Source organism: Crocuta crocuta, unplaced genomic scaffold (genome assembly GCF_008692635.1).
Source record: "Crocuta crocuta isolate KB4526 unplaced genomic scaffold, BGI_CrCroc_1.0 scaffold113, whole genome shotgun sequence".
NCBI lineage: Eukaryota > Metazoa > Chordata > Mammalia > Carnivora > Hyaenidae > Crocuta > Crocuta crocuta.
Genome location: NW_027530368.1, coordinates 1,146,743 through 1,174,509, shown reverse-complemented (window position 1 = coordinate 1,174,509; position 27,767 = coordinate 1,146,743). Strand labels below are relative to the sequence as shown.

The 27,767-nt window shown below is 46.3% G+C and overlaps 1 protein-coding gene across 2 annotated transcripts; it reads left to right on the top strand.

Annotated features, from left to right (window-relative positions):
- SEMA4F (ssemaphorin 4F) lies at window positions 1-27,767 on the top strand. 2 transcript variants are annotated; one of them, XM_077766222.1, is made up of 14 exons: window positions 1-244; window positions 2,528-2,679; window positions 3,318-3,377; window positions 3,611-3,709; window positions 9,183-9,276; window positions 18,201-18,320; window positions 18,418-18,569; window positions 19,184-19,362; window positions 19,604-19,751; window positions 20,878-21,100; window positions 21,243-21,352; window positions 21,474-21,634; window positions 25,136-25,194; window positions 25,423-27,767. In XM_077766222.1, exons 1-14 carry the CDS (start codon window positions 100-102, stop codon window positions 26,031-26,033), a joined length of 2,313 nt encoding a protein of 770 aa, XP_077622348.1. In that variant the 5' UTR covers window positions 1-99; the 3' UTR covers window positions 26,034-27,767. The 2 variants fall into 2 exon arrangements, with proteins under 2 accessions (XP_077622348.1, XP_077622349.1); XM_077766223.1 differs by lacking the exon at window positions 3,611-3,709.

Here is a 27,767-nt window from a genome sequence, read left to right as displayed (position 1 = left end):
CGGACCGAGGAGATCCGAGTAGGGCCGAGGCCGGTGGCACCGCGGCCCAAAGCTGAGGTGGCAGGGCGCGCCCCACCCAGCGGCCAGGCGGAGCCTAAGATGCTGGCTTCTGCCAGGCGGCCCCGCCCGGGCCCCCAGCCGCCTCCGGCCTCGCCCTTCCCGCTGCTGCTGCTGGCGGTGCTGAGCGGCCCGGTATTCGGCCGCGTCCCCCGCTCGGTTCCCAGGACCTCGCTTCCTATCTCCGGTAAGGCGTGGGTGCCCTCGCCCTCAGCCCTTCGCGCCGCGCCCGGGTCCCACCTGCAGGTGCCGGCCCCCACCTGCCCTTCTCTACCAACGTGGGCAGGCGCTCTGGGGTCCCTCCGCGCGGCGCACCGAGCCCCGCGCCGCCCACGCCCCTCCAGGACCCACGCGGGACCCCGCACGCGGTGCTGTTCCGCTGCATCGCTTTCCGGCCTCGCGCTTCGGCTCCCACGACACGCCCAGGCGGCTCTTGCTGCCCCTTACTGGCAGAACCGCGAGAGAGTTAAGCCCCCCATCGTGCAGAAGCGAGCACTGAGGCCCAGGGAGGGGATGGAGGTTTCCGAGGTCGTCCATTTCGGGGTTCCCTCTCCCTTCTCCCCCTCTTCCCGAACATACACCTGTGTCCCTTACGCCAGCTTGATGCCCATTCTGCTTCCAGACTCATTGGTCTTTCATTCTACTCCAGCCACCCATTCTTCTGATGACCAGCTCCGCATTTCCAATCTGCCCGCTCCTCAAATCCATTCTCTTATCATTTCTACCTCCCTGCAGGCTTTTTGCCCTTCTTAAAGCCCTCGTCTCCCGCACCCACTTCCCAGGCCTCTCACAGCTCTAACACCAACTCCCGTTCCCCGATACACAATCCATGGGTCCATCTTAACCCTCTTAACCCCTCAGCATTCCGTGCTTTCTTTACCCATTCCCTATATTGAAGGTTGGGAAACCATTAAGTGAGTTGATTTAAAGTTCTGTTTAAATGCTTTCTAAAGTCTTCAGAAGGAAAAAAAAGAAAAGGAGGAAGGAGATTTGGTCCTTTGAAATGATGTGGAAGAAGGGATGCCAAGGGATGCCACTAGATTAAAAATGGTCATTGGAATGATTCACACTTTAAAGGCTCTCTGCTGAGGTGGGCATGGGCATGGCTGTGCATCTCGTTTTCTTCTCAGTGGGCACTGAGTGTTAGCACTTTGTAAAGACAGACCAATGAAGCTGAGAGGACAACCTGTTGGCAAAACCTCAGAACAGGGTAATAGTAATTTAGAGTCTAAACTTTAGCCTAGTGACATAGTGTTACTTTGAATCCAAAGGACGAAGTTGTGGTCAGAGCCTCGGGTTTGTTTGTGCTGGAGCAATAGCCACAAAACAGAACTGAAGTTGCAAGGTGGGTTGGTAACCAGAAATTTAAAGAAGTCTCGATAGCAAGGTAAAACAAAGTTTGGGATACAAGTGGAGGTTGGGTGTTCCAGCGCTTATAATGAGCGTGAGAGAGTAGGCAGGTCCAGCACAGATTTGCGTATGGGTGTGGGAGGATGGGGTGGGTGGGCCTCCATACATCAGCACATCCGGGAATGAATGGCTGGTAGCCATTCTGTCAAGTCTTGAGGGTAGCTGAGCAGATGAAGCAGGTAGAGCAGAGCTGTATTGGTGCAAGGATAAGGACTTCAGAGTGAGCTAAGGAAGGTAAATTCATGCTAACTTATTGGTTGTAATCTTTAAATGGAGTTTTGAATGATGATATTGAAGTTTAGACTTGGCCCAAATGGAGCACATGCCTAAGGAAGGAAGAGAGGAACCGTTTGTGAAACATGCAGTATATGTCAGTTGCTTCCACATATGTTATAACATTTAATTGTCAACAAGCCTGACTGGTGGTGTTTATAGATGAGGAAGGTGATTCTCAGGGCAAATCACTTACTCAAGATCGTACAGCCGGTAAGTGAAAGAGCCACATTTAAACTGGGGCTGATCCTTCTCCAAAACACATACTCATGCCCACTCTTTACCTCTTTGGGTGGAAATGGGGTGGGGTTGGGGAGGACAAGAGCAGTGGGAAGACAGGAGATAGTCTCCTTAAGTGCTGGTGAAGGAGTGAATCGTTGCCTTTCTAAGTGAAAAGAAGTTACTAATAAGTAATAATAATAAAAAAAAGGAAATTTAGAGAAGAAGGTACTTGTACCTCCTATAGGTAAATTGTGTATCATGTTGCTGTGGATAGAAAGTACAGACTTAATATTTATGCTGTTATTTTAATAAAGTATTCTATTTTTATAGAAAAAAAACATACTTGACTCCATTGTGTGCTAAATATTCTGGCCTCATCAGTTATCTGTCTTTGGGGAGATTAGATGGTTGGCCTGTCAAAGCTCTGTTTTTACCCCTTATGGCTGCTAAATAAATGACACCTGGAAGAAACAGAAATTGAGCCCTTTGGCTTTGCCCTTGTGGACCTAACCCTTATGAGCAATGGCTGATATCACTCTTCCCTCTCACCCTCTCTTCCTGCCAGAGGCTGACTCCTATCTCACCCGGTTCACCGTCCCTCAGACATACAATTACTCTGTCCTCCTTGTGGATCCTGCTTCCCATACACTTTATGTCGGCGCCCGGGACACCGTCTTCGCTTTATCCCTGCCCTTCTCAGGGGAGAGGCCCCGCAGGGTGAGAAATGAAAGTGGGGAGGACCCCAGACCCCAGAGCATGTGGTTAGATCCACAGTTTTATGAGATGGGTTGTGTGTTCATAATTACTAAATATGTAACAGTGTTGGTGGTGGCAGGGGGATGTTGGTGAAAATGAATATAGGAAGAATATTGACTTCATTATGTCAGCTACGGGTGATGGAGGGGGGTCATGGTGACTGGGGATGTTATGAGGGAGGTTAATGAGGGAGGAGGCCACAGTGACCAGGTTTCAGGTGACAGTGGGCAGAGGAATCATTAGAATTGCACTTCTTTAGGGCAATAGCCTTCAAACTTCTTTTGACCATCCCTAAGTGAGAAATATATGGTACATTTTGACCCAGTGCAGGAAGTGTGTATTTAAAGAACACATTCTTGAAACAGTATCTAGTCTCCTATATGTGATACATTCTATGTCATTAAAAATAAAAACAATTGATTTCATTACTCATTAATGGGTGGAGACCTCCAGTTTGAAAAATGATGCTCTGACTAAAGGGGCGAGGGTTGTCTCTGAAGTTCTCAGATTGATGGAGGTCAGGGAACTGTTTCACCTACTCTGACTTGGGAAGAGTTTGGGGGAGAATCTGGGAGAAACAGTCACTCCTCCTTTCTCAGATTGACTGGATGGTGCCTGAGGCCCACAGACAGAACTGTAGGAAGAAAGGCAAGAAGGAGGTAGGTGTGAACCCTGGCCCTGTCCCGAGGGTCCCACTGAGACCTGGTTCCAGCCCTGGCTCTGTGTCTGTCCCCTGCAGTGCTCCCATCGCAGTGGGCCCAGGCAGGGGCTCTCACACCATGTCATCACCTGTCATCTCTGATCCCAGAGCTCCATCTAACTGTCCTGACACTACCCTGCCTTTCCTTGTACCTGCTGCTTCTGATTCTCTCTAATCATCTCTGACCCCCAGGACGAATGTCACAATTTTGTCCAGATACTCGCCATTGCCAATGCCTCTCACCTCCTCACTTGTGGCACCTTCGCTTTTGATCCGAAGTGCGGGGTTATTGTGAGTGATGGGTGGGAGGATGGGAAGGGTCTTCTGTGAGTGACCATGACAGGGGGCATGCTTAAAGTAACACTTGTGCATGAAAAGCATTGGGGGTGAGGGATGTCTTTGCAGGGTGGAGACTTTGTCTGTCGCGAAAGGGGCATAGGAGAGGGAGGTGGAGGGAGGTTGTCTGCAGAAGGTGAGGTACATAGAGTGTGAGGAGAGAAGAGGGACGGTGAAGGAAATTAGGAATGCTAGCTAGGCTACAGAGAGGATAAATTCAGGAGAGACTTCAGAGGCCAGTATCTCATATTTCCTTTGCCCTGAGTATGCTTTGTCCCAGCAGCCTAGATCCATTTCTTAATCAGCACAATCCTTGGCTGCTCCTTCCTCCCAAGGCGTGTGACTCTCGCTTACCACCTTCTCCCACCCCCACTGCCGACTTCATCCTGTGCAGGCTGTGACCCTCTGCTCTCATGGCTTCAGAGGTCGCTGCCCACTAATGTAGTACTTGCAGGCCCTGTAGTCTGGATCTTGCCTTCAAAGCGGGCACTTTGTCATTTGTCAGCCGTCTTTTCTTCTAGGTCCTGTTCATTGCTGCCGGAGCCTTGGGCATCTCCACTCTCACACTCAGGCAGGCTTGGTACATGTACACCCCTAATCATATCTAGCTAAACATGGCTTCTAAAGTTACTGGAACTGGTGGCATCTCAGGAAGGTCTTAATGCTTTTGAATCCTCGGCTTTTCCCATCAGTTATCCAATAGTCAGTTATTGGTCCTCTGCCAGCACACACTTGTGACAACAGCCTGGGATGAGTCAGAAACCTCCCCTGTTCTTTGTGTTCAGTGGCTTTCCTCTCTGCTCCAAGAAGCAAAAGAAGGGAGTACAATGACTCTCTCTCTCTCTCTCTCCTGACCCTGATCCTTAGCTGCAGATTTTGACTTGACCCTTCTGCAAACTGTGGTATTCCTTGCTACTTGGATCTTATCCGTGTGCAACTCCAAACCTCTTCTTGCTGAAGAGTCTGGTTTCCAGTACTATGACTGTATATGCTTGATTGCCCCAGTCAGTCCCTCTGGGCTAGCCCTGAGGTTAGTTGGGCTTATTGTGAGTCCTTCTCATAAAGTAGATGAAAGACTTTCCAGCCAGGGTGTGCATAGCTTCCTCATCTTGGGAAGGTTTCCAGGTCAGGGTGGTATTGAGAATCTCTATATCCCATCAAGTAATGTTGAGGGCATAGCTTCCCTACAGTTCTCACAAAGCTCAGAAAGTAGTGTGGAACTGCCATTGTCATATTTGTCTTTTTCTAGTCTACACACACTTGGAGAACCCAAGGGTATGAATACCAGCACCATGCCTTATAGGCCATATGATCACTCCAGGTTAGTTTCCCGGGGCCTTCTGTTCTTCCTCGGCTCTCTGAGGGGACCCCAATGGTTGTTAGAATCTAAGAATCTAGACATAAAATGTTCTGTACGTCCTGTCAGGATTGGTGTGACTTGGACTCCTATCTACTCCTGAGAAAATCAGTAACCAGAGTAAAGCCAGGGTTCTGTGTCCTGCACTCCCATGACTTTCAGCTCCTTCTCTGAATGCCCCCATCTAGCAGGCATATGAAATGAAGGAGCACCCTTTGGTCAAGACTTGTTTTTGGAGAATATAGGACACAAGCCTCCTACCCCCAGAAGTCAGCTGTGTTAACTCTTCAAGCCATATACTAAGACTGCCCTCTAGACTTCCTGAAAGTTCTCTTCTGCTTTTAATGTCTTATCCTGCTACCTGGCAACTCCTGCCTGTGTAAGCAAGTTCTTGCCTCAGTCCTTAGTGCTAAAGCTCTCACGTCCCAGACTGATGACTTTGAGACTATGTATAACTATTATGTGCGAGCTTTGACTAACTGATCCAGACACAGCAATGCACTCAGAGTTGATTGCTCAGAGAAATGAAGGTTCTTACAAAGGAAGTCCAAGCACTGGACCTACCAGCTCTAGCCAAAAGTGGAGGCTGCCATTCAGTGACAGCTCATCAGACATTGGAGGAAAATATCATGAGCGGGGCAGGGGCACAGAGAGAGGGACACAGAGGATCTGAAGTGGGCTCTGCCCTGAGAGTGGAGAGCCCGATGCAGGGTTTGAACCCATGAACCATGAGATTATGACCCAAGCCAAGTCAGATGCCTAACTGACTGAGCCACCTAAGCACCCCTGGAGGAAAATATTTTAGTTTGCTTCGTTGAGAGAATTCCAGAAGTTAACAGAGAAAAATGCTAGACTTAATAATAGCAATGGCAAGACTTCTCACTCACTTGAGTATGTACTCTGTCCCAGGCTGGTGTTAGGTACTTTACATTCAAGATTGAGTTTAGTTCTTATCACCACACTCTATGATATTTAGGTATTATTTATTTCCATTTTACAAGCAAGGAAATTTCCAAAAAGTTAGGTACCGTGTCTAGTATTATGTTAGTAGCAGTGGCAGAGCCAGGATTTAAATCCAGGTGTGTCTGGTTCTGCCCCATCACTCTGTCCCTCTAGTCCAGCCTGCAGCACAGAAGACCTTATCTGGTTTCAGTATCTTGTGACATTTGACCTGTTTCACGTAACAGGGGCCATCTTTTCTTTTGTTTTCCCTCTAACCANCCCTCTAGTCCAGCCTGCAGCACAGAAGACCTTATCTGGTTTCAGTATCTTGTGACATTTGACCTGTTTCACGTAACGGGCCATCTTTTCTTTTGTTTTCCCTCTAACCGCCTGGAGAGGGTCCTTCATATGTCTCACATCCTTCTTGGCCAAAGACAAAGGCTGGGTTTCAACCCTACAGCTGGGTGAGAGCCTCCCTACCTAGCTGTCTTTCAGCCAGCGAGACTTGCATCGGTCACAACTGATGGTACAGTGAGGAATCTCAACACTCAGAGACTGTGGTGGAGTGGTCTTGCCCCCTTCAGACCCTGATTAAATGTCACTTTGATAAGACAGTAAACATAACCTATCTAGTTAATAGGAGCCTCACTTGCTGAAAGATTACAAACCCAGATAACACAATGATGCCATCTGGGGAAACTGGAGAGGCGTCATTTCATACTTCAGTAAAACATACCGAGTTAAGGGGGCTGATAGACCATCTCTGTGAGGAAGTCCAGCAGTCAAGTGCCAACACAAACTAGAGATTGGAAGGCATCAGACTTTCAGAGAATTTGGGCAATAATTTGCATAGAAAGTCTAGCTGGAAATGTAAGAATGAGTGAGGTCATTGAAATATATGTGACAAAGATGAAGGATAGATCCTTATGATACACAGTTAAGGACTAGAAAGGAAAGTAGAAACTACCAAAGGAGATAGAGAAACAACAATTAGATAGGAGAAGGATGGTAGACTTCCAAGAGAATCAAAACAGAATATTTGAAGGAGGGGCGCCTGGGTGGCTCAGTCGGTTAGGCGTCTGACTTCGGCTCGGGTCACGATCTCACGGTTCGTGGGTTCGAGCCCCATGTGGGGCTCTGTGCTGACAGCCAGCTCAGAGCCTGGAGCCTGTTTCAGATTCTGTGTGTGTGTGTGTGTGTGTGTCTCTCTCTCTCTGACCTTCCCTTGCTCATGCTGGCTGTCTCTCTTTCTCTCAGAAATGAATAAAACATTAAAAAAAAAAATGGGGCGCCTGGGTGGCTTAGTCGGTTGAGCGTCCGACTTTCGCTTGGGTCATGATCTCGCGGTTCGTGGGTTCGAGCCCCGCGTTGGGCCCTGTGCTGACTGCCAGCTCAGAGCCTGGAGCCTGCTTCAGAATCTGTGTCTCCCTCTCTCTGACCCTCCCCTGCTCGCGCTGTCTCTCTCCCTCTCTCTCCCCTAGAAATAAAAAAAACATTAAAAAAAAAAAAGAATATTTGAAGGAGGGAGTGAGTCAAAAATATCAAATGCAGCCTAAAGATGAGGAGGGTGAGCACTGAGAAAAGGAGTCCTTGGTGAAATGTAGAGAGTAATTTTCAGCATAAGGATGAGAAAACAATTTGTGTTCTAGGAATAACAAGTGACCCAGGTTTGGCTAAAAGAAAGTGTTCATTTTGAGAGGTATTAGAAAGTAAGTAATTTCGGCTAAAGAGTTTGTACTCTAGGCGCTGGTGAGCCATTTTGTCACTCCCTTGCTCAAAAACTTATCAAGGCAGTTACTGCTTTTCTAGGAATATTGATCTTGGTATGTAGAGTAAATTGGGGGGCAAGGCTAGGCAGTGTGGAGTGGAGGTTACTGCTGTAGTTTAGGTGAGAGGTAGGATGGGCCACAGAGGCATGTATTAACCTTTGTCCAAAATACCCAGACATCTTGGTAATCTCTCACTGTCATCCATCATTTTTCTCAGGCGAGGCTGCTACTACTGCCTCACATGTGAGATGCTTGTGCCCTTGTGGGGTCCCTCACTGCAGAAGACTCTCTTGACCCAGTGGTCCCTTTTTGGAGATCTCAGATCACATCTGGTTTTAACAGGCCTTCTTCAAGGCTCTCCCAGTAAAGTAAAACCTTGTTGGCTAACTGTAGCAAATAGATGAGCGTCAGAACAGGCCAGTAGTATACTTACAATCAGGGGATATAGATCTACATTCCTTCTCCAACTACCATCAGTGTAGTTAGGCTCTAGCAGCACCGTATGCCCTCTCTAGTGAACTAGCGGTATTGTGTCTGGCTTTTCAATCCCATAACTTTGATGCCTAAGCAGCCACAGTTAACTTCCCTGCCAGTCTTAGGTTGAAGTCATCCCTGATTTTCATTTTTAGATGTTATCTTCAAGGCTTTCTTAGTGCTGGATGCTCAGCTGAGGTACCCTCTGGCTTCCTCATGGTGGAACTCTTCCATCTCTCGCCCCTGTCTAGATCAGTCCTGCTCTATTCCTGGATGAAGAAGGCAGTTACTTGCCAAATCCTCAAGTTCTGACCTGAGTTTCAGGTCTTTACTGACTTCTCAGATTCCCTTCCCCCTTTCTATGTTTCCTTGACTCTGGTCTTGTCTTTTATCCTTCTGTAGGAGTAGGGGGAGGATGGCCCTTCTCTCTGAGCCCCTGCTTCAGATGGTCTTATATCAGCCTACACTATTCTTAACCCTTCCTAAAAGCTCCAGCCCTCAGGACACCTGCTATCTTCCCTTAGTGCCTCTTGTCCAGTCACATATTTTCCAGCCAGTTGCAAATCCTAGTATTTCAGAGGAAAGATCTGCCCCTCAGCCTCTTAGCATCTTCTAGGGCCATCTGTGGTGTTCTTTTATCAGGGCATGTGGGTGTTAGAGCTAGGGGAATGGAGGGAAGAGGAGCAAATGGATGAAAAGAGGGATGGCAGAGATGGGAAATGCCAGAGTGGGTGGGGGGATCAGGAATAGATTGGGAGTATGGGGATAGTAGTCGATGGATGGGAGATGAATGGAAATTGAACTTTTCCTTCATCTGACCATCTTTGTAATTCTCACCATGAACCCCCTCATGACCCTAAACCAATTGCCCCCTTCTGGTCTGTAGGATGTGTCCAGTTTCCAGCAGGTTGAAAGACTTGAGAGTGGCCGAGGGAAATGTCCTTTTGAGCCAGCTCAGCGGTCAGCAGCTGTAATGGCTGGTGAGTGGGGAGAGCCCAGAATCCCCAGAATCCCTGTGGTTCCTTGCTGTAACTGCCTCCTTCCCCACCCCTGCTGTTGGAATTTCTGTGCCCTTTCTTTCCTTTCCTTGCAATGTCTGTTATTCCCATGTCTCTTTCTAGCCTTTCCTGTTCTTTCCACAGTGCCTGTGTCCTCTGCTTTCCCCCAGATTTTTATTCCCTGGGTTTTCTCTAGAGAATGTGTCCTCTGCACCTCTAGTGTGTTTGCTTTGTTAACCTCATTTTCTTTTCTCATGGTGTTCCCCCCCGTGTTTCTAAGAGGAATCCACTACAAATGAATATTGTAATAAATTTGGAAAAAGTGTAAGGAAGAACATAAGAAATCTTGTAGAACAGCACTGTGCAAAAGAACTTAGTGTGACAATAGAAATGTTCTGTGTCTGTGCTGTTTAAAATGGTAGCCACTAGTTACATGTGGCTCTTGAGCCCTTGAACAATGTGACTAGTTTGACAAAAGGAAGGAATTTTAAATTTTATTTAATTTTACTCTAATGGAAATAGCCACATGTGTCTAGTGTCCACCATCTTGGCACAATTCTAGAATATCAGAAAACCGCTGCTAATATTATGTGGTATTTCTTTCTAGCTTTCAAAATGTTTGTGTGCACATGCATATGCACTCATGCACATATATTTTGCTGGCCAGTCCTTTGTTGCTCAGAGGGACCAGTAATTGGTAAAGACTGTTAATTCCTGCTCTTACTTCCTTTGACCCAGCTCTATATAGTTGTTCAAGTGTGGAATGGTTCAATTACAGTTTATGCCCAAATGTTTTCTGGAGAATGCCTAATCCTTTAGCAGCTACAAAGTGAATTGTTTGTGTGCCACATAGCCTGTATTTTAGGTCAGATCACCCCATGTACACCCTTCAAATTTAGTGAGAATCTGGCCATATTCTCACAATAGTATAAAACAAGGTTAATAGACATTTTATGAGTGTGTGTATTATAACATTTAAAAAAACCCTTTATTTATTTATTTTTTTAATGTTTTTATTTATTTCTAGGAGAGAGAGAGACACACAGCGTGAGGAGGGGAGGGTCAGAGAGAGAGGGAGTCACAGACTGAAACAGGCTCCAGGCTCCGAGCTGGCAGTCAGCACAGAGCCCGACGCGGGGCTCGAATCCATGAACCGCGAGATCATGACCTAAGCGAAAGTCGGATGCTTAACCGACTAAGCCACCCAGGCGCCCCAAACTTTATTTATTTTTAAAGAGAGAGAGAGGGAGAGAGAGAGAGAGAGAATGAGCATGTGTGCAGGGGAAGGGCAGAGAGAGGGGGAGAGAGAAAGAATCCCAAGCAGGCCCTGTGCTGTCAGTCAACGTGGAGCTAGGCACGGGACTTGAACACACAAACCGTGAGACCATGACTTGAGCTGAAATCAGGAGTTGGATGCTTACCTAATTGAGCCATTTTAGGAGCCCCTATTGTAAAACTTTTAAATGTCATACTACATGGATTTAATTTTGAATTTTGTCATGTAATTTTTTTTTAAATATTTTTTTTTATTTATTTCTAGGAGAGAGAGAGAGAGACAGCGAGAGCAAGGGAGGGTCAGAGAGAGAGGGAGACACAGACTCTGAAATAGGCTCCAGGCTCTGAGCTGGCAGTCAGCACAGAGCCCGACGCGGGGCTCGAACCCACGAACCGCGAGATCATGACCTAAGCGAAAGTCGGACGCTTAACCGACTAAGCCATCCAGGCGCCCTGTGAATTTTGTCATGTAATTTTATATAATAGTCATTTCTATACAATTTAATTTTTTTTGTGAAGAGAATTATTAATAACGTGATACTAATTCTTTGAGCATACCACAGTTTAATTAAGCAAGCCTAAAACCATTATGTAAGTTTATTTAATTTCCAAGTTTATTTAGTTTACCTCAGTACTATTCCCCATAACATTATAATAAACATTTTTATGCATAAATTTTTATCCTCATTTTAGATTGTCTCAAGATTCCTGGGAATGGATTACTATTTCAAAGGGTGTGAACGTTTTATGGCTCATTATTTGTTGCTAATTGAGTTTTTAGAAAGAGTGTACCAATTTACACCCTAAATCAGCAGGAATGAAAGTGTTTGTTTTTTCTCACATAAATTTAGCTAGAATTGTATTGTCATTTTGAAATAACTTTGCTAATTGAGGCTAAAACTGGCACCTTGTCTTAATTTGTATTTCTTCGAATATTAGTGAAGTTAAACATGTTTCATGTTTTAGTACTTATTTTTATTTCTTCTTCGGTAAATACTCTGCTTGTGTTCTTGGGCCAATTACTAGGTAGGATGTGTGTTCCAATCTATATCTTTTCTCTTGTGATTACATTTTTAAGTTAAATCCTTTTCCAGTTAGCAGATAAAGTTTTTTCTTCTTACAGGTTCATTTAACTCTTATTTCTATTTGGAACTTACTTTGATGAATGGCATGAGATGGAGTCTAAATTAATTTTTCCCATTTCGTTGATCACTTGACTCAACATTATTCATTATACTGCTTTTCTTTTCTCTTCACTGACTTACCTTTGCTGTGAACTTTATTGTAAAATTAATTTTTACCTACTGTTTTGGACTCCATTCTATGAAAAACAAAAATTGGGATACAAGATCTAACAATGACCTTTTTTTCCTTATGCATGACTTTATAGGAAAAGACTTAAAAGCTAAATTTTAAACAGATTGAATCACTCTTAGACAGTTAATGACTTCCCTTTTCTGAAAAGTAATAAAATAATAAGTGTTTGAAACCTAGTACATACATATAAGATTTGTCATTTTTGTCTTTCATCTGCGATTGAAATTGACAAGACCTTGTTTATAGTCATACATGTTTGCATAAAACAGTTTACTCAATAGTTTTCTTGGCTCTTTATCAAGCATCTTTGGCAAAACTCTTAGCCAGTCATTGGCTCATTAAGAAAGATTTATCAGTTTTAGCAGTTGTGAATATCCCTTGATTCTACATAATTTTTTTTATCAACAGTATGAGTTCTCAATTACAACAATATAAGGCAATTGATTAACATACTTTCGTTGTTGCAAGCAGTAATCTTTATATTCAACCTTCTGCATTGTAGGTAATTGAGAAAATATAGAAACATAAAGAAGGAAGTGAAAATTTAGTTGTAATTAAGTCATCACTAGATATCCACTATTGTTATTTGTATTTTCTTCAACTGTGTCTGTGTGTATATTTATAACATATTGAAATTATCATGCATATTTTGCTTAGTATTGTATACTGAAAATTTTATAATAGTATTAATTACCGAAAATATGAGCTTTATTTTATTTATTTATTTTAAATCTTTTATTTATTTCTGAGAGAGAGAGAGAAAGAGCATGAGCAGGAGAGGGTCAGAAAGAGAGGGAGGTACAGAATCTGAAACTGGCTCCAGGCGCTGAGCTAGCCGTCAGCACAGAGCCTGATGCAGGGCTTGAACCCACGAACTGTGTGATCATGACCTGAGCCGAAGTCGGATGCTTAACCGACTGAGATACCCAAGTGCCCCCAAATTATTAGTTTTAGTAATTACACACTCTTCTCTTACTTGAATGTAGCCCAATCTATTCCCCTATAATTATGCATTGAAAATTTAAAATAAATTATTGCTTTTATAAATAATGCTGCAGAAGAAATCTTTTCACATAAATGTTTATGTAAATCCTTTACATGAATCTAATTAATTGCATATGAGTCAATCCAGAAAATAGAATTGCTGGGCCAAAGGGTATAAAGGTTTTTGTGGTACTTGGTGGGTTTGGCCAAATTGCTTTCCAGTTTGTCCTGCCAGCATTGACAAGAGGACCTCTTCCATTACAGCCTTGTCAGTCCCAAGTAATATAGTTAATAAACATACAGTGTCCTCCTCCAGAGCTCAATTTTATAGGTTTTGCTTGCATCTCCATTAGTGAGGTTGAACAACTTTTCATGTGTTTATTGGTACTTGTATTTATTTAAGAAAAAGCCTCAGAAATCTTGCTCTTCAAAAATGACATTTATTTGTATTGCACTTAGATCAAATTAACAAAATTATCTCAGTGTCTCTATTTGCACTGGAAAAATGCAAGTATTTTGACAATAATGTTCACATTAGCTTAACAACACTGGCGTTTCCTTCTGTCTCCTTTGGGGGGGTCTTTGTCTTCCTCTCATTCTTTCAATATTGGGGTTCCTTGGACCCCCACTCAAGGTCCTGTTCTCTTCTCATTTGCCATGGTTGTGATTTCAACCAGCTGCATAGAGTCTGCTTCCACTGCATTCTGATGCCCCCCAGACATTATCTGGAGCTACAGATCACATATCTAATTGTCTTCCAGACATCTCCACGTAGATGTCCCAGAGAAATCTGAAAATCATCATATCCCAAACTGAGCTCATCATTCTCACGCATCTCCCCCAACCCGGCTCCACCACCATTGTCCTCTCCTCTGAGTGCATAGTGCCATTGCCTTCCCTCCCCCACCCCTGCCCCAAGTACCCAAGATGGAGACAACAGTCCGTTATCTTTGGTTCTCCCTGTCACATCCTATAATAAATAGGGTTTTTATCAAGAAAAGCAGGAGGGAGATTTTGTTCTTTCTCTTTCAGAATCTGCCCTATGTTTTATCATCTCTGTTTAATCTCATTGCATCTTGCGATTACAGCATCTGCCAAGAAGCATTGCAAATGTTTCAGATGCACTGGGTGCTGCCAGCATTTTGGGGTCAAGCCTCCCTCTTAAATTTGGGTGTATTTGCCCCAAGACTAGCTAGCATTCACACACTGAAACAAGATACTTAGAAATCCTAGGTGACCAACAGAGGAAAAGGTAGAATAAACATTGCATCTCCAACTATCTAATTATGTCCTCATTATAGGCTGTTATAAAAAAAAAAAAAGATCCACCTGGCCTAATCCTTAGATAAGGAAAGGGAGAATATTAGGGTAGCAGCTATCTGCCCTGCAAAGCTCTGACAATGAGAAGAGAAGGGAGTGGAGGAAGGAAGGCCAGAGCATGTTTAAAATCCTTTTTTTAAAAGTTAATGAATGATTATTCCTATTGTAAATCTTCTTTAGAAGTGGCCATTTTGATACCGGAGTGAAAATTTGAACCCCCAGGGTGTAGGGAGACGCTGCCATGGCGACATTCTAGGCTGTCAGTGGTTGGTTGCTAGCACGCCTGGGAGGCCGATGTCACAGGCTTTATGCTTGGGCAAATAGGGATCTGTTTCCACACACGACTGTGATGTTTCTTTGGCTGTGATTCTTTTTTTGGAGCTTCACCCCCACTATTTCCAAAATGAAAATATCTAATTTTTTGAGTTATAAAAGTAAAAGATGTTAACTACAAAAAATATTGAGTGAATAGAAAAAAGTGGAGAGGAGAAAATAAAAATCAATGTAATTCCATTGGTCAGAAATAAATATCATTAACACTGTAGAGTTATGGCTCCTTCCAATCTTGCCTATATCTGCAGGCATATATATACATATATATACACACACACACACACACATATATATACATACATATATATTTTTTTAATAGGGTCATATGATACCTGGTGTTTATTTTCTGACCAGCTTGCTCACCAAATTCAGCACTATGGGCATCACTCAAATGTATGTTTTAATGTTTACTGAATTGATTCATTCAGTACTAACTTGCCACAATTGCATGTATAGGGATATTTAGCAGTCCAAAAGAATATTTGAAATTGAGACTGTCCTGGAGAATCTGGGGCATGAGCTGTGTCCTCCTGTGGACTCCTGTCCTTATGACTGGTGGCTGCTGTTCCTTCTCCTCAGGGTGTGTGTTTGTGTATGTGTGTGTAAGACTGTGTTTCAAGCCCCTTGATATTCCTAGAACACCTGGAACCCTCCTACTTCCATCCAAAGTGTCTGATCCCTCCTGCTGTCCCTTAGTGTCAGTAACCTTCTGCTCTTTCTCTCTGAGTGAATGTGCTCTTCTGCAATTCTAGGCTCCAGAGTTGCTGAATGCCCCTCTTGATCCCTTAGGAACTTTGGCCTTTTACCTCCATCTACGGCTGAGTCCCTGCAAATCATTTATGATTGTTGCTACCCCCACCATACCAAATCGTGCTCCTAAATTCTCTTAACTGTCTCTTCCACACATCTCCCTCAATTCTCAGGACATCCATAACACAGCTTCTGCCAACGTTTTGGTTTTAGAGTGTTTTATGTACAATGCTCCTAGGGAGATTTTTCACTGTAACTCTGGCTTCTGTATCAACTCCCGCCCGCCCCCCCCGCCCACCTTGGAAGTGCAGAAAATTGGCTCATTTTCCCCTCCAACTGCTGCCAGACTATGTCCCTAACCTGTTTTTCTCCTTCCTGAAATGCTCTGGGAGGGAATGGGGTGCCATTTAGTAGCCCACATAAGGAGCCACAGCTCACACATACTGAATGCTGGCTACATGCCAGGCCTATGTGTGGCTCTGTTTGTGTCGCATTTTACCCTCAGCACCACTGAGTGGAGGGCCGTATCATCTCCATGCTATGTTTGAGGTACCTAAAGCTAATTTGCCCAAGATCATACTAATAAGTATTTAGGGTCCTGAGCCAAGCCTTTTTCACAGTCTCAAGCGCTAGAATAGTCTCCACTCCCCACCCCACAAGGGGATTTCTAACCCTCTGCTGCTGCCCTCAGAAGGTTTCCAACCCTTTATTGCTTTGTATAAAGTATTTTTGAAAATAGGGTTATTTTTCCAATGCCTGAGACATTCAACTTTGCTCAAGCACCAGTGACCCTAGGATGATTGTGCTTCCCCCCGAGTGGCCCTACTCGCAACTGCTTCCTTCAAGGTGCATGAGCCCCCATAGCTCTTGCTGGGCGTTCCATGCACTGGTGTCCAGCACACCAGCCTCACTTGCTTCTCTAGCCCCTCTCTGACTTGATTGTTCTGGTTGTCTTCATGTAGCTTCTCCCCTTAAATGGTGGTATTCCCAGGGATCTCTTCTCACTTTCACTTCCTCCTTGGCCATCACATTCATGGCATGGCCTCAGCCCGATTCGACTGGCCCTGTGGCCTAGACCCTTCTGTTTGATCCCCTTCCAGGATCTTTGATCAGATGTCCTGAGGGGACTGCAACCTTAGCACATTTCTACATCGGAAGTCGCTTCCTCTCCAACTACCTCCTTTATGGGCCTTCTCCTATCATTTTCTGGCTTTGCTCATAGTATCACCCTGTGCTGTCATCCATCTTAGAAGCTGGAGACCTTAAAGACATTATTTTGTTCCATTCTTCCACATCTCATATTCAATTGATTTTTAAATCTTGTTAATGGATTCTGCCTCAGAAATATCTCCCAGTCCAGCCCTTTAATCCACCCTCAGCTACTACCTTAGTACTGGCCCTGCACTCTTGCCTGGATTGTGTGAATGGCCTTTTAACTAGCACTGTCGTCTTAAAACCCAAAACTGATTATGTCACTCTCTTCATCAAGAAAACCTGCAGCTGTACTCTGCCCTAGAGGATAAAGTCCATGTTGCCTGGCATGGCAGACCAGATTCTTACAATTAGGTGCTCAGCTTTTCACCTGCAGCTTCATCTCTGCTCACTAGGCTAGCCATCCCCTGGGCCCCGCCAGAGCTGCAGCCACAGGGCGTGCCCACATTCCTTAATATGGCTTCTCTTGTCCTCACCTGCCCGTCTTTCCCCCTGAAGTCCCTCCACCTGGCAGGTTGCTCATTCCTCAGTCCCAGCTCAGAGTCACCTCTTGGATGCTGTTCCCCTAGTTAGATGTGGCTGGGTTCTCCTCTGTGTTCCCCTCCACATTTGTTAGTCATGCCTCCTGGAATCTGATCACATGTTTGTCTTCCAGACTCAAATGGGGGCTCTTGGGGGCAGCGACATGCTTAGTACCTGGCACAGTGGCTCCTATGTAGTAGGTTGTGAAGGAAAATGCCACTCTGTCCCATCCAAAGTTCCTGTGATACTCGAAACTCCTCCAGGGGGTCATGACCTTCTACTACCCAGAGCAATTTTCTCTTAGTCTGTCTGAGCCTTCTCTGTGTTACAGGGTGACTATGGCTGTTTCACATTCCGCCCACAGAGCTGCACCTCCCTGTCCTGCAGAGTGTCTGTGATTTCTCTCCTCTCCAGCCCCTACTAGCTGTAGGGCGCCTCTGCCCCTGCACTGTACCAGGAGAGAGGAGCCGATTCCTCATTGCTCCCTCTGGCTGGCTGCACAGCATTCATTAATCCCCCAGGCTGCTGTTTCTCCAAGTGAGGTTCTCCAAGTGAGGTTACATATTAGGGTAACTTCAACTGCTTGTTTGGAGTTTAGTTCTTGGGCCATCTCCTAACTCTACTGAGTAGGATTGCTGGGCGCAGGGCCCAGGAATCTGTGTTTTGATCAATTCCCGAAGTGATGCTGGTATACATACCCTAAAGCTGTGATTTATTCCAGAGCAGTGTTCACCCCCCAGTCAGAAAGAACACTAGTTCCGTCAGACATTTACCAGAGTGGAAGAGCGGAAGTAAGACTGGGCATGCTGCAAAGCAAACCTCGTTCCTGGAGAGTCACGTATAATTAGTACATTATGGGATAGAAGCATCCCGAAAACAGTGATGACAGCAACAAACAGACAGACAAAAAAAGCCTGATTTGCACAAAGGCAGCCTTTATTCTGCTTCCTGCACATTAACATTCCAACAGGTTTCCCTTAACGCTGGTTGCCTTTACTGCCCCAGAGCACTTTATGTCTATGTGCATTTTAATTGAGATATTGCCTGTCAGGTGCTTAGCAGTGTGCCTGCCATGTCAGGGGCACTAAGCTCCTGAGGGTTTCTGCCCCTGCTTTATCCCCTGTGCTTCCTACAACCCCTTTTGCTTCCCTCATTCATCTCTGACAGCTCATCTCCTCCCTGTCGCCCTGCAGGGGGGGTCCTCTATGCTGCTACTGTGAAAAACTACCTGGGGACGGAGCCGATTATCTCCCGGGCTGTGGGTCGTGCTGAGGACTGGATTCGGACAGAGACCTTGCCATCCTGGCTTAACGGTGGGGAGAGGGGGTGGGGTGCACTGGGGACAGAGCTGGCTGAGGCCGGGAGGCCCCAGGCTGTGTCTGTGGTATCTGAAGCCACTGGTCTCCCCAGCCCCAGCCTTTGTTGCAGCCGTGGCCTTGAGCCCAGCCGAGTGGGGGGATGAAGATGGAGATGATGAGATCTACTTCTTCTTTACGGAGACTTCCCGAGCATTGGACTCATATGAGCGCATTAAGGTCCCACGGGTGGCCCGTGTATGTGCGGTAAGACCACCATCCTGACTGTCTGTCTTTTATCGTCTGCTCTGTCCTTTTGTCTTTTCCTTTCTGGGCCTCTGTCTTTGCATCTCTCCTCTGTTTCCTTTTTTCCCTCTGCTTTGGCTTCTTTTCTGGGAGTTGGGGGGTGTGGGGAAAGGGCTCTGACTTTTCACCCCCATACTTACCATTGTGACACACTGTCCCCAGGAGGTGGACTAGTGGAGGGGTTAATGAGTTCAAGTCCTAGCTCCACCAGTTCCTGCCTCTGTGACTCTAGGCAGGTTCATTAGCATCTTTGAACCTCTCTGTAAGATAGAGTATTAATGACCTCTAGCTATAAGGGTTGTTTTGAGGACCAAATGAGGTAACTTATGTAAAGCATGTAGGACGCTATTTCAAAAGTGCACAATGAATTTAGCATCATTGTTATTGTGACCTTTTCCACTCCATATCTCATTATCCCCTGGAGTGCTCTGTATCTTCATCCTTGCATTTCTGTGCATCTGCCTTCCCATCTGTCTGTGTCTGCCCTGAAGACAGGAGAAACCTATATTGGTGTCCACATGCCTCCCTCAATGTTGGTCTTCTAAGGGGAACTTCCCATGTACTTGTCACCTCAGGGGGACCTTGGGGGCCGGAAGACCCTCCAGCACAGATGGACGACATTTCTGAAAGCTGACCTGCTATGTCCAGGGCCTGAGCATGGCCGGGCCTCCAGTGTCCTGCAGGACGTGGCCATTCTTCGACCTGAGCATGGATCGGGAGCCCTCATCTTTTATGGCATCTTTTCCTCCCAGTGGTGAGGGGGTCCTGGTGTGGAGGAGACCTACAGGGTGGGAGAGATATGAGGATGGGTGCAGCATCAGTGCTGTCTGCTCCAGAGTGGGTGGGCTCTCCCTGAAGCCCTGTTCCCTCTGACCTGGAGCAGGCTGCATGGCTCCCTGGGTCACTGTCCCTGAATTTCTCATGGGTCATCTTGGGATGAATTGCTGATCCCTAGTTCCCTATAGATATGTGGTTCCAACCTGTGGCTCTTACAGGGAGGGGGCTGCCATCTCTGCTCTCTGTGCCTTCCTACCACAAGACATTCGGACAGTGCTGAATGGTCCCTTCAGAGAGCTGAAACATGACTGCAACAGGGGGATGCCTGTCATGGACAATGACGTACCCCAGCCCAGACCTGGAGAGGTGAGGGGACTGGGGCATCTCTTCCCTTCACACCTGAATTGCTGCATGAGAGAAAGGGCCCAACTAAGCACCATGGACATTTCCTGGCCCCTGGGAAGCTGTCACCCATCCTGTGTTTCCTCCAGTGCATTGCCAACAACATGAAGCTCCAGCAGTTTGGGTCATCACTCTCCCTGCCTGACCGTGTGCTCACCTTCATCCGGGACCACCCACTNGCACAATGAATTTAGCATCATTGTTATTGTGACCTTTTCCACTCCATATCTCATTATCCCCTGGAGTGCTCTGTATCTTCATCCTTGCATTTCTGTGCATCTGCCTTCCCATCTGTCTGTGTCTGCCCTGAAGACAGGAGAAACCTATATTGGTGTCCACATGCCTCCCTCAATGTTGGTCTTCTAAGGAGAACTTCCCATGTACTTGTCACCTCAGGGGGACCTTGGGGGCCGGAAGACCCTCCAGCACAGATGGACGACATTTCTGAAAGCTGACCTGCTATGTCCAGGGCCTGAGCATGGCCGGGCCTCCAGTGTCCTGCAGGACGTGGCCATTCTTCGACCTGAGCATGGATCGGGAGCCCTCATCTTTTATGGCATCTTTTCCTCCCAGTGGTGAGGGGGTCCTGGTGTGGAGGAGACCTACAGGGTGGGAGAGATATGAGGATGGGTGCAGCATCAGTGCTGTCTGCTCCAGAGTGGGTGGGCTCTCCCTGGAGCCCTGTTCCCTCTGACCTGGAGCAGGCTGCATGGTTCCCTGGGTCACTGTCCCTGAATTTTCTCATGGGTCATCTTGGGATGAATTGCTGATCCCTAGTTCCCTATAGATATGTGGTTCCAACCTGTGGCTCTTACAGGGAGGGGGCTGCCATCTCTGCTCTCTGTGCCTTCCTACCACAAGACATTCGGACAGTGCTGAATGGTCCCTTCAGAGAGCTGAAACATGACTGCAACAGGGGGATGCCTGTCATGGACAATGACGTACCCCAGCCCAGACCTGGAGAGGTGAGGGGACTGGGGCATCTCTTCCCTTCACACCTGAATTGCTGCATGAGAGAAAGGGCCCAACTAAGCACCATGGACATTTCCTGGCCCCTGGGAAGCTGTCACCCATCCTGTGTTTCCTCCAGTGCATTGCCAACAACATGAAGCTCCAGCAGTTTGGGTCATCACTCTCCCTGCCTGACCGTGTGCTCACCTTCATCCGGGACCACCCACTCATGGACAGGCCGGTATTTCCCACTGATGGGCATCCCCTGCTCGTCACTACAGATACAGCCTATCTCAGAATTGTGGCCCACAGGGTGACCAGCCTCTCAGGGAAAGAGTACGATGTGCTCTACCTGGGGACAGGTATGTTTCATAGTCAGGCGAGTTGCCCATCTGGTGCACACACATGCTTCTGTCACAGAGAGAGCCCCTTACATAAAGGTATCAGAGTCCCAGGCACAGGTGTAGCTCTGTCATTGTGTCTTGCCCTTTGCCTGCTTCCTAGAGGATGGACACCTCCACCGAGCAGTGCAGATTGGACCCCAGCTCAGCGTCCTGGAGGATCTGGCCTTATTCCCTGAGCCACAGCCAATTGAGAGCATGAAATTGTACAAAGTGAGTTGTAGATTTTGGGGAGTTTGCTGGGGGGAGGGGGAGCATCTGAGCCCAGAGCCAGTTTGCTACCCTGAGGTCTGGGAGATCAGGCATGTTCTTCTTCCTCCCTCCTTTTGTGTAGAACTGGCTCCTGGTGGGCTCCCATACTGAGGTGACACAAGTGAACACAACCAACTGTGGCCGTCTCCAGAGCTGCTCAGAGTGCATCCTGGCCCAAGACCCTGTCTGTGCCTGGAGCTTCCGGCTGGATGCGTGTGTGGCCCATGCTGGGGAGCACGGAGGGTGAGTGTCGCTGCACAAGTCTCCTGCCTGCTCTCCTAGAGCACTGGGCCATCCACATGTTTATGTCTGTTTCTTATCTGTTAATGCTGCCTCACCTGCGAGTGCGCACGCGTGTGTGTTCTGTTTGTGTCATTTGTGTGTCCATGTGTCAGTCCATACTGATTCATGCATCCGTCCATCTTGGTGCTGTCTCATCAATGTTCTTGCCTCTTGCCCTGACCTTGATTGACCTCCAGATTGCCACACACTTCTCAGTTTTCATTTTACAAGAGCTCTCAGAAGTGTTTCCGCAGTTGACTGCTCCTTCTTTCATTCCGTATGCTACTCGAACCTTGTGCCTTCTATGACTCTGCAGTTTCCTGGGCTTCCTCCCTCTCCTACCATCTATCTCCCTTACTGATTTCTTTTCTATTCCACTCCTGAATGTTGGTATTCCTCAGGGTTCAGTCCTTCTCTTTACACTTCCACACTCTTTCTAGGTGATTTCATTCCCATTATCTTCAACACTGCCTGAGTGCCAGTGACAACCACGGATGTGTCTTTAGTTGAGCTACAGAACTCCCTATCTAACCGCCTACTTGATCTTCCTTTTGGATACTTCACAAGCAACTCAAGCTTAGCAAGTCTTAGCATGCACTGTTGTTTCCCCTTTCCTTCACATGCTGCTTCTGTGGTTTTCCTCATCTTGAGAATGGGACCTCCATCCATCCAGTTGCTCCAGTCAAACTGTATTGCAATTTATACTCTAGCTCCACCTGTGATTTCCTTGGTCCATACTCACTTCTCTCCATCTCTGCCACTAACACCCTAGTCTAAGCCATCATCACTTCTTGACTGGATTATTCTAATAACCCCTTGATTGATCTCCTTTTGACCATTGGAGCATCCTACCATCTATTTCCCCCTTAGCAGTTAGCTTAAAATCACATGGCACATTGAAGCAAATCCCTGACATCATATTCATAAAATATTTCAATATGTATTTCTACCAGATAAGGACTCTCTTAAAAACATTTTACTATTGGGAATTTCAAACATTCAAAAATAGAATAACATCATGAATTCCCATCATCCATTGCTCAGCTTCCACAGCTATCCATTCTTTGGGCAATCTTGCTTCATCAATACCCTCACTCACTCCCAGTTATTTTACAGCAAATCTCATATATAATGTCACTTTATCTGTGTATCTTACAGAATATGTCTTTAACACAGAAGGAATTAAAAAAATAAGCATATTATCATTATAATACCATAAACTTAATGTCATGAAACATCTCATCAATGTTCCAATTTTCTCAAGTAGGTATACTTAAAAATAATTGCTTAAGATCCAAATACCATCCATCAATTGCAATTGATTGAGGTGTTTCTCTTTGCATTAATGCTTATTTATTTTTGAGAGAGAGAATGCCTGTGTGGGAGGAGCAGAGAGAGAGGGAGACAGAGAATCCTAAGCAGATTCCATGCTGTCAGCACAGAGCCCAACATGGGGCTGGATCCACAAACTGTGAGATTATGACCTAGGCTGAAATCAAGAGTTGGGCTCTTAACTGACTGAGGCACCAAGTGTCCCAATTGATGTGTTCCATGAGACTTTTACTTTTCTTTAATGTTTATTTATACTTTTAGAGAAAGACAGAGCACAAGCAGGGGAGGGGCAGAGAGAGAGGGCAACACAGAATCCAAAGGAGGCTCCAGCCTCTGAGTTGTCAGTACAGAGCCCAACATGGGGCTTGAACTCACAAACTCTGAGATCATGACCTGAGCTGAAGTCGGAGGCTTAACCGACTGAGCCATCCAAAGACCTAATTTTTAAATGACGTTCCCTTTAATGAAACATATTTAATTGATAGCTTGTAAAGTATTTTTTCCAAACCGACTTTGAGATTTCCTGTTTTGAAGCCCAGTTAATCTATACTATATTTGTACATATTACTGAACCATAGGTTACCAGTATTTTAGAAGTAAAAGTTCTTGTTTTGGGGATGTTTTTTTCATTAAGAACTTTGATCTGGTAGTTTCTCCAGATCCTACCAAAGGACTTTTAAATGTCTAAGACAAGGCAAGTGCTTTATTGTTTTAATATCCATTAAAATGAGAATTTCATTGTTTTGGGGTACACTGTGTACTTGAGCCTCAGGGTCCCCTTAAGATATAACGTGGGTGTGTGTGTGGTATGTGTATACGCTAGTATATTTCTTGGTGCTATAAGAAATTACCAAGTTGGTGCTTGTATGCACTTTATGCTCCAAACCTCAACTTCTAAAAGCGAGAAAGACTATGAAGTTCCTGTAGCTGCAGTCCACATATGGCCTCCCATGTTCCCCACTCTCAGCCAGACCAAGTGACCTTGACTTTATCTAGAAGGCTGTAATGTATTCATACCAGTCTTGGAGCTCTTTTCAGGCACCTTAATTCATTTTGAAGTTCATACTCATGTGTGTTCATACTCAAATGGAGCCTGTCTTTGGTTGAGGCTTTTGTGTGTTCAGATAGAACTTGATCTCCACTGATAGGTTGATAGAGGGTCTCCCTCTGGGGAGTGGTGACAGGGTTTTCAGAGTGAGCAGTCTGTTCTGCTGTCCCTCTGTCAGACACAGTTCACCCACATCCTGGAAGTGCCAGGCTTGTGTTGTTTGAAACAGATCCATTAGAGGCTAATAGATGTCAACAGCTGTTGGAGAAAGAATGATCCTACGTAGAGATAAGCAGCTTTTATGAAACAAAGTCATCTCACTGACCCTCACAGAATTTTTAAATGTTTATTTTTGAGGGGAGGTGGTGCTGGCAGAGAGAGAGGGAGACACAGAATCTGAAGCAGACTCCAGGCTCTGAGTTGTGCAAAGAGCCCAACTCGGAGCTTGAACTCACAAACCATGTCCCTCGCAGAATTTTGATTAACTTTTATAGAAAAGAAGTTTTCTGTCTTAACAGAAAAAAAGTTAACTGTCGTTTTTATGGATTTTCCCCCCAGAGAAATCTTGTAGTTGTGGATACCCAGATACATTTCTTAGAGGTTCCTATGTGTTTTTTTAAAGCACCCTCCAAACACTTTTCCAGCACACCTAGTGCAAATTTAATTCTCTGTGGTCTGTTGGAAATATGTGTCGAATTGGATGTGGCAAGCATCATGAGTAAAAGGGGTATCGGGGAAAATTTTATTAATGAAGAGGATGTTGATTGATAGTTTCAGGAGTGATTTATGAGATGGTGGGAGCCATAATGTTCGGTNACCCTCCAAACACTTTTCCAGCACACCTAGTGCAAATTTAATTCTCTGTGGTCTGTTGGAAATATGTGTCGAATTGGATGTGGCAAGCATCATGAGTAAAAGGGGTATCGGGGAAAATTTTATTAATGAAGAGGATGTTGATAGTTTGAGGAGTGATTTATGAGATGGTGGGAGCCATAATGTTCGGTAATTGAATGTTCAGTGGTACTGAAGAAGGTAGAAGGAGGTGTTGACACTGGATTTACCAAGTATTCTCTTCTATACAGGCTGGTTCAAGACATAGAGTCAGCAGATGTCTCTTCTTTGTGTCCCAAAGAGCCTGGAGGTCTGTATGACTTAGGGTAATGTGGGTGGAGTGGGTGAAAATGGGCTAGAATGTCGTCCATTTTGGACCCACGTTAAAAATTGGAAGATTTGGCAGCCGGTGACCCATGGCCCTACTTTTTATCTTTCTCCCCATGGTCCCTTATATCTGATATCATGCCACATTTCTCTGCATTACATTCCAGCTGGTAGCAAAACCACCTTTTGTGCCTTTGCTGTCTCTCTGCAGAACGCCCAGTAGTGTTTGAAGTTCCTGTGGCTACAGCTGCGCATGTGGTCTTACCATGTTCCCCAAGTTCAGCATGGGCATCCTGTGTGTGGCACCAGCCCAGTGGAGTGACTGCACTTACCCCCCGGCGGGATGGGCTGGAGGTGGTGGTAACCCCAGGAGCCATGGGGGCTTATGCCTGCGAATGTCAGGAGGGTGGGGCAGCCCGTGTGGTGGCTGCGTACAGCCTGGTATGGGGCAGCCAGCGAGGCCCCCCAAGTCAGGCCCACACAGTAGGGGCGGGACTGGCTGGCTTTGTCCTGGGGGTTCTTGCAGCATCCCTGACTCTCCTTCTGATTGGTCGGCGTCAGCAGCGACAGCGACAGAGGGAACTTCTGGCCAGAGACAAGGTGGGCTTGGACCTAGGGGCCCCACCATCTGGGACCACGAGCTACAGCCAGGACCCTCCCTCTCCTTCTCCTGAAGATGAGCGGCTGCCCCTGGCCCTGGCCAAGAGGGGCAGTGGCTTTGGCGGCTTCCCTCCACCCTTCTTGCTTGATCCTTGCCCAAGCCCAGCCCACATCCGGCTCACCGGGGCTCCTCTAGCTACATGTGATGAAACATCCATCTAGGGCAAATGATGGCTAGCGCACAGGTGGCCCCTGCAGGGGAATGACCATTAAGATGTTGGGGGTGGTGGGCCTGGAAGACCATCATGGCCTCTGAGCTCTCTTTTGGTCTTTGTGTAATCACTTAGACTTTGTGTCTGCCCACTCTGGGCCTGGCTGGGCTCTGGTCCAAGCCTGTGCTTGATTTCCTGATTGCCATGCGAGATCAGAGCTGCAGTCTCCACCGAATTAGGACTTTTCCCACGCCTGCCCTCTGAACTGCTGCGACCCCTTCAGCCTTGGCCCCCCATCTTTGGCCCACTAGTTTGGGGATGAGGAACAGAACATGGCTATGACTTTGCCTTCTGGTGGGCCCTGGCCTGAAGGAAGACCCCCTAGAGGTGGTGTGGGGCTAGTGTGCATTAAGTGTTTTTGTTCATTCTCTTTAGTTTATCAGATTCTCTGTGGGGAGTGCATGATCCCCGTGTCGCAACATGAAATATCTGCCCTGAGATGTCCCCTAACCCAGTTTTCCTTATTCTGTAAAAGAGTGTGTGTAAATACACAGGTGTTCGTTGGAGGCCTGGCCACATGTGCATGAATGACTGGGCCAGTGCTCAGGTGTGCTCATGAAGGGTCAGGAGGGGGAAGGTGGGAATGGAGGCACTGCCTGCCGAACTTCAGACCCTGCAGCCAGTGAAGGAATGGCTTTCCTTTCTAAAAGGAAATAAACCACCACCCTGTTCCTATCACCTCCTACAACCCTTCTCTTGAGTAGAGAAAAGCTCCCCAAGTGACCTTCTGGGTGGGAAGGACAGCGGTACATGTGACCCCATCTTTCTCTTTGTTTTTGCCTCCTGGCTGCCACCACTGCCACACACAGCTCTTCTTTCTCTGGCTGGAGTACAGGCTGGACCCCCTTCTTTAGCTCTCATTAAAAAAATTTCACAGCATTCTAAGTGTTAAGGGACAACAAAAGGGGAATTTTCATAGGAAATAGAAGTTGCAGAAAAATAAGTGTGTATCAGTGACTTTACTCAGGTTGACACCCTTGCCCTAAATCAGAAGTTCTCCACCTGGGGTCTGTGGACTCCCTGAAATCGTATGCAAAATGTTGTCTGTACCTGTGAGTCTGTGTTTTTATGGGGATGGGGGGTTATGGCTTTCATCAGATTCTCAAGGCCTTAACAAAGTTAAAGGACCACACCTCGAGGTCGCCACACATTGGCCAAGCTGCGGGGGTGCCACACAGTGGCAGCTCTTCCTGCCCCACCATCCCTTCCCTGTGGCCAGCCCCTGGACTTGGAGCCACAGGACGCCCTCCTGTTCTCCCGTCCCTGGAAGCTGGGCTCTTGTGTGTATTTGAAGATACTGTCACCTCCTACCAAACATGAAGACCTCTTCCTGCTTCACAGCTCCCAGATGCTCTAGGCTTCTCCTGCTCAGTCCTGGTCTTGGCCTGTGTATGTGCCTCGTTCATCCCTGGTGGGGGACCCCCTTGAGCTCCAGTGAATGATCCAGCCCTTACCAGTTGAAGTTTCAACTCTACTTTCCTTGGCAGCAGCCTGTGAACTACTCAAAAGAGTCCCCTTGGGTTTGGGATTATCAGTGGCTTTGCCACTAATAAGTATGATTTTCAGCAAGTAATCTAATGTAGGAACATTGGTTTACTCATGTGTAAAGTGGGGATAATAATACCTACCTCAGGGTTGCTGCAAGGATTAAATGGGAAAACATGTAAACAATAAAGCACTATCT

What these genes read in the sequence shown, in the direction of transcription:
- SEMA4F (XM_077766222.1), top strand. Translation starts at nt 100, where the DNA reads ATGCTGGCTTCTGCCAGGCGGCCCCGCCCGGGCCCCCAGCCGCCTCCG. An exon ending in CTTGCCATCCTGGCTTAACG is followed by an intron (nt 18,321 to 18,417) that starts GTGGGGAGAGGG and finishes TGGTCTCCCCAG; the next exon opens with CCCCAGCCTTTGTTGCAGCC. An exon ending in AGAGCATGAAATTGTACAAA is followed by an intron (nt 21,353 to 21,473) that starts GTGAGTTGTAGA and finishes CCTTTTGTGTAG; the next exon opens with AACTGGCTCCTGGTGGGCTC.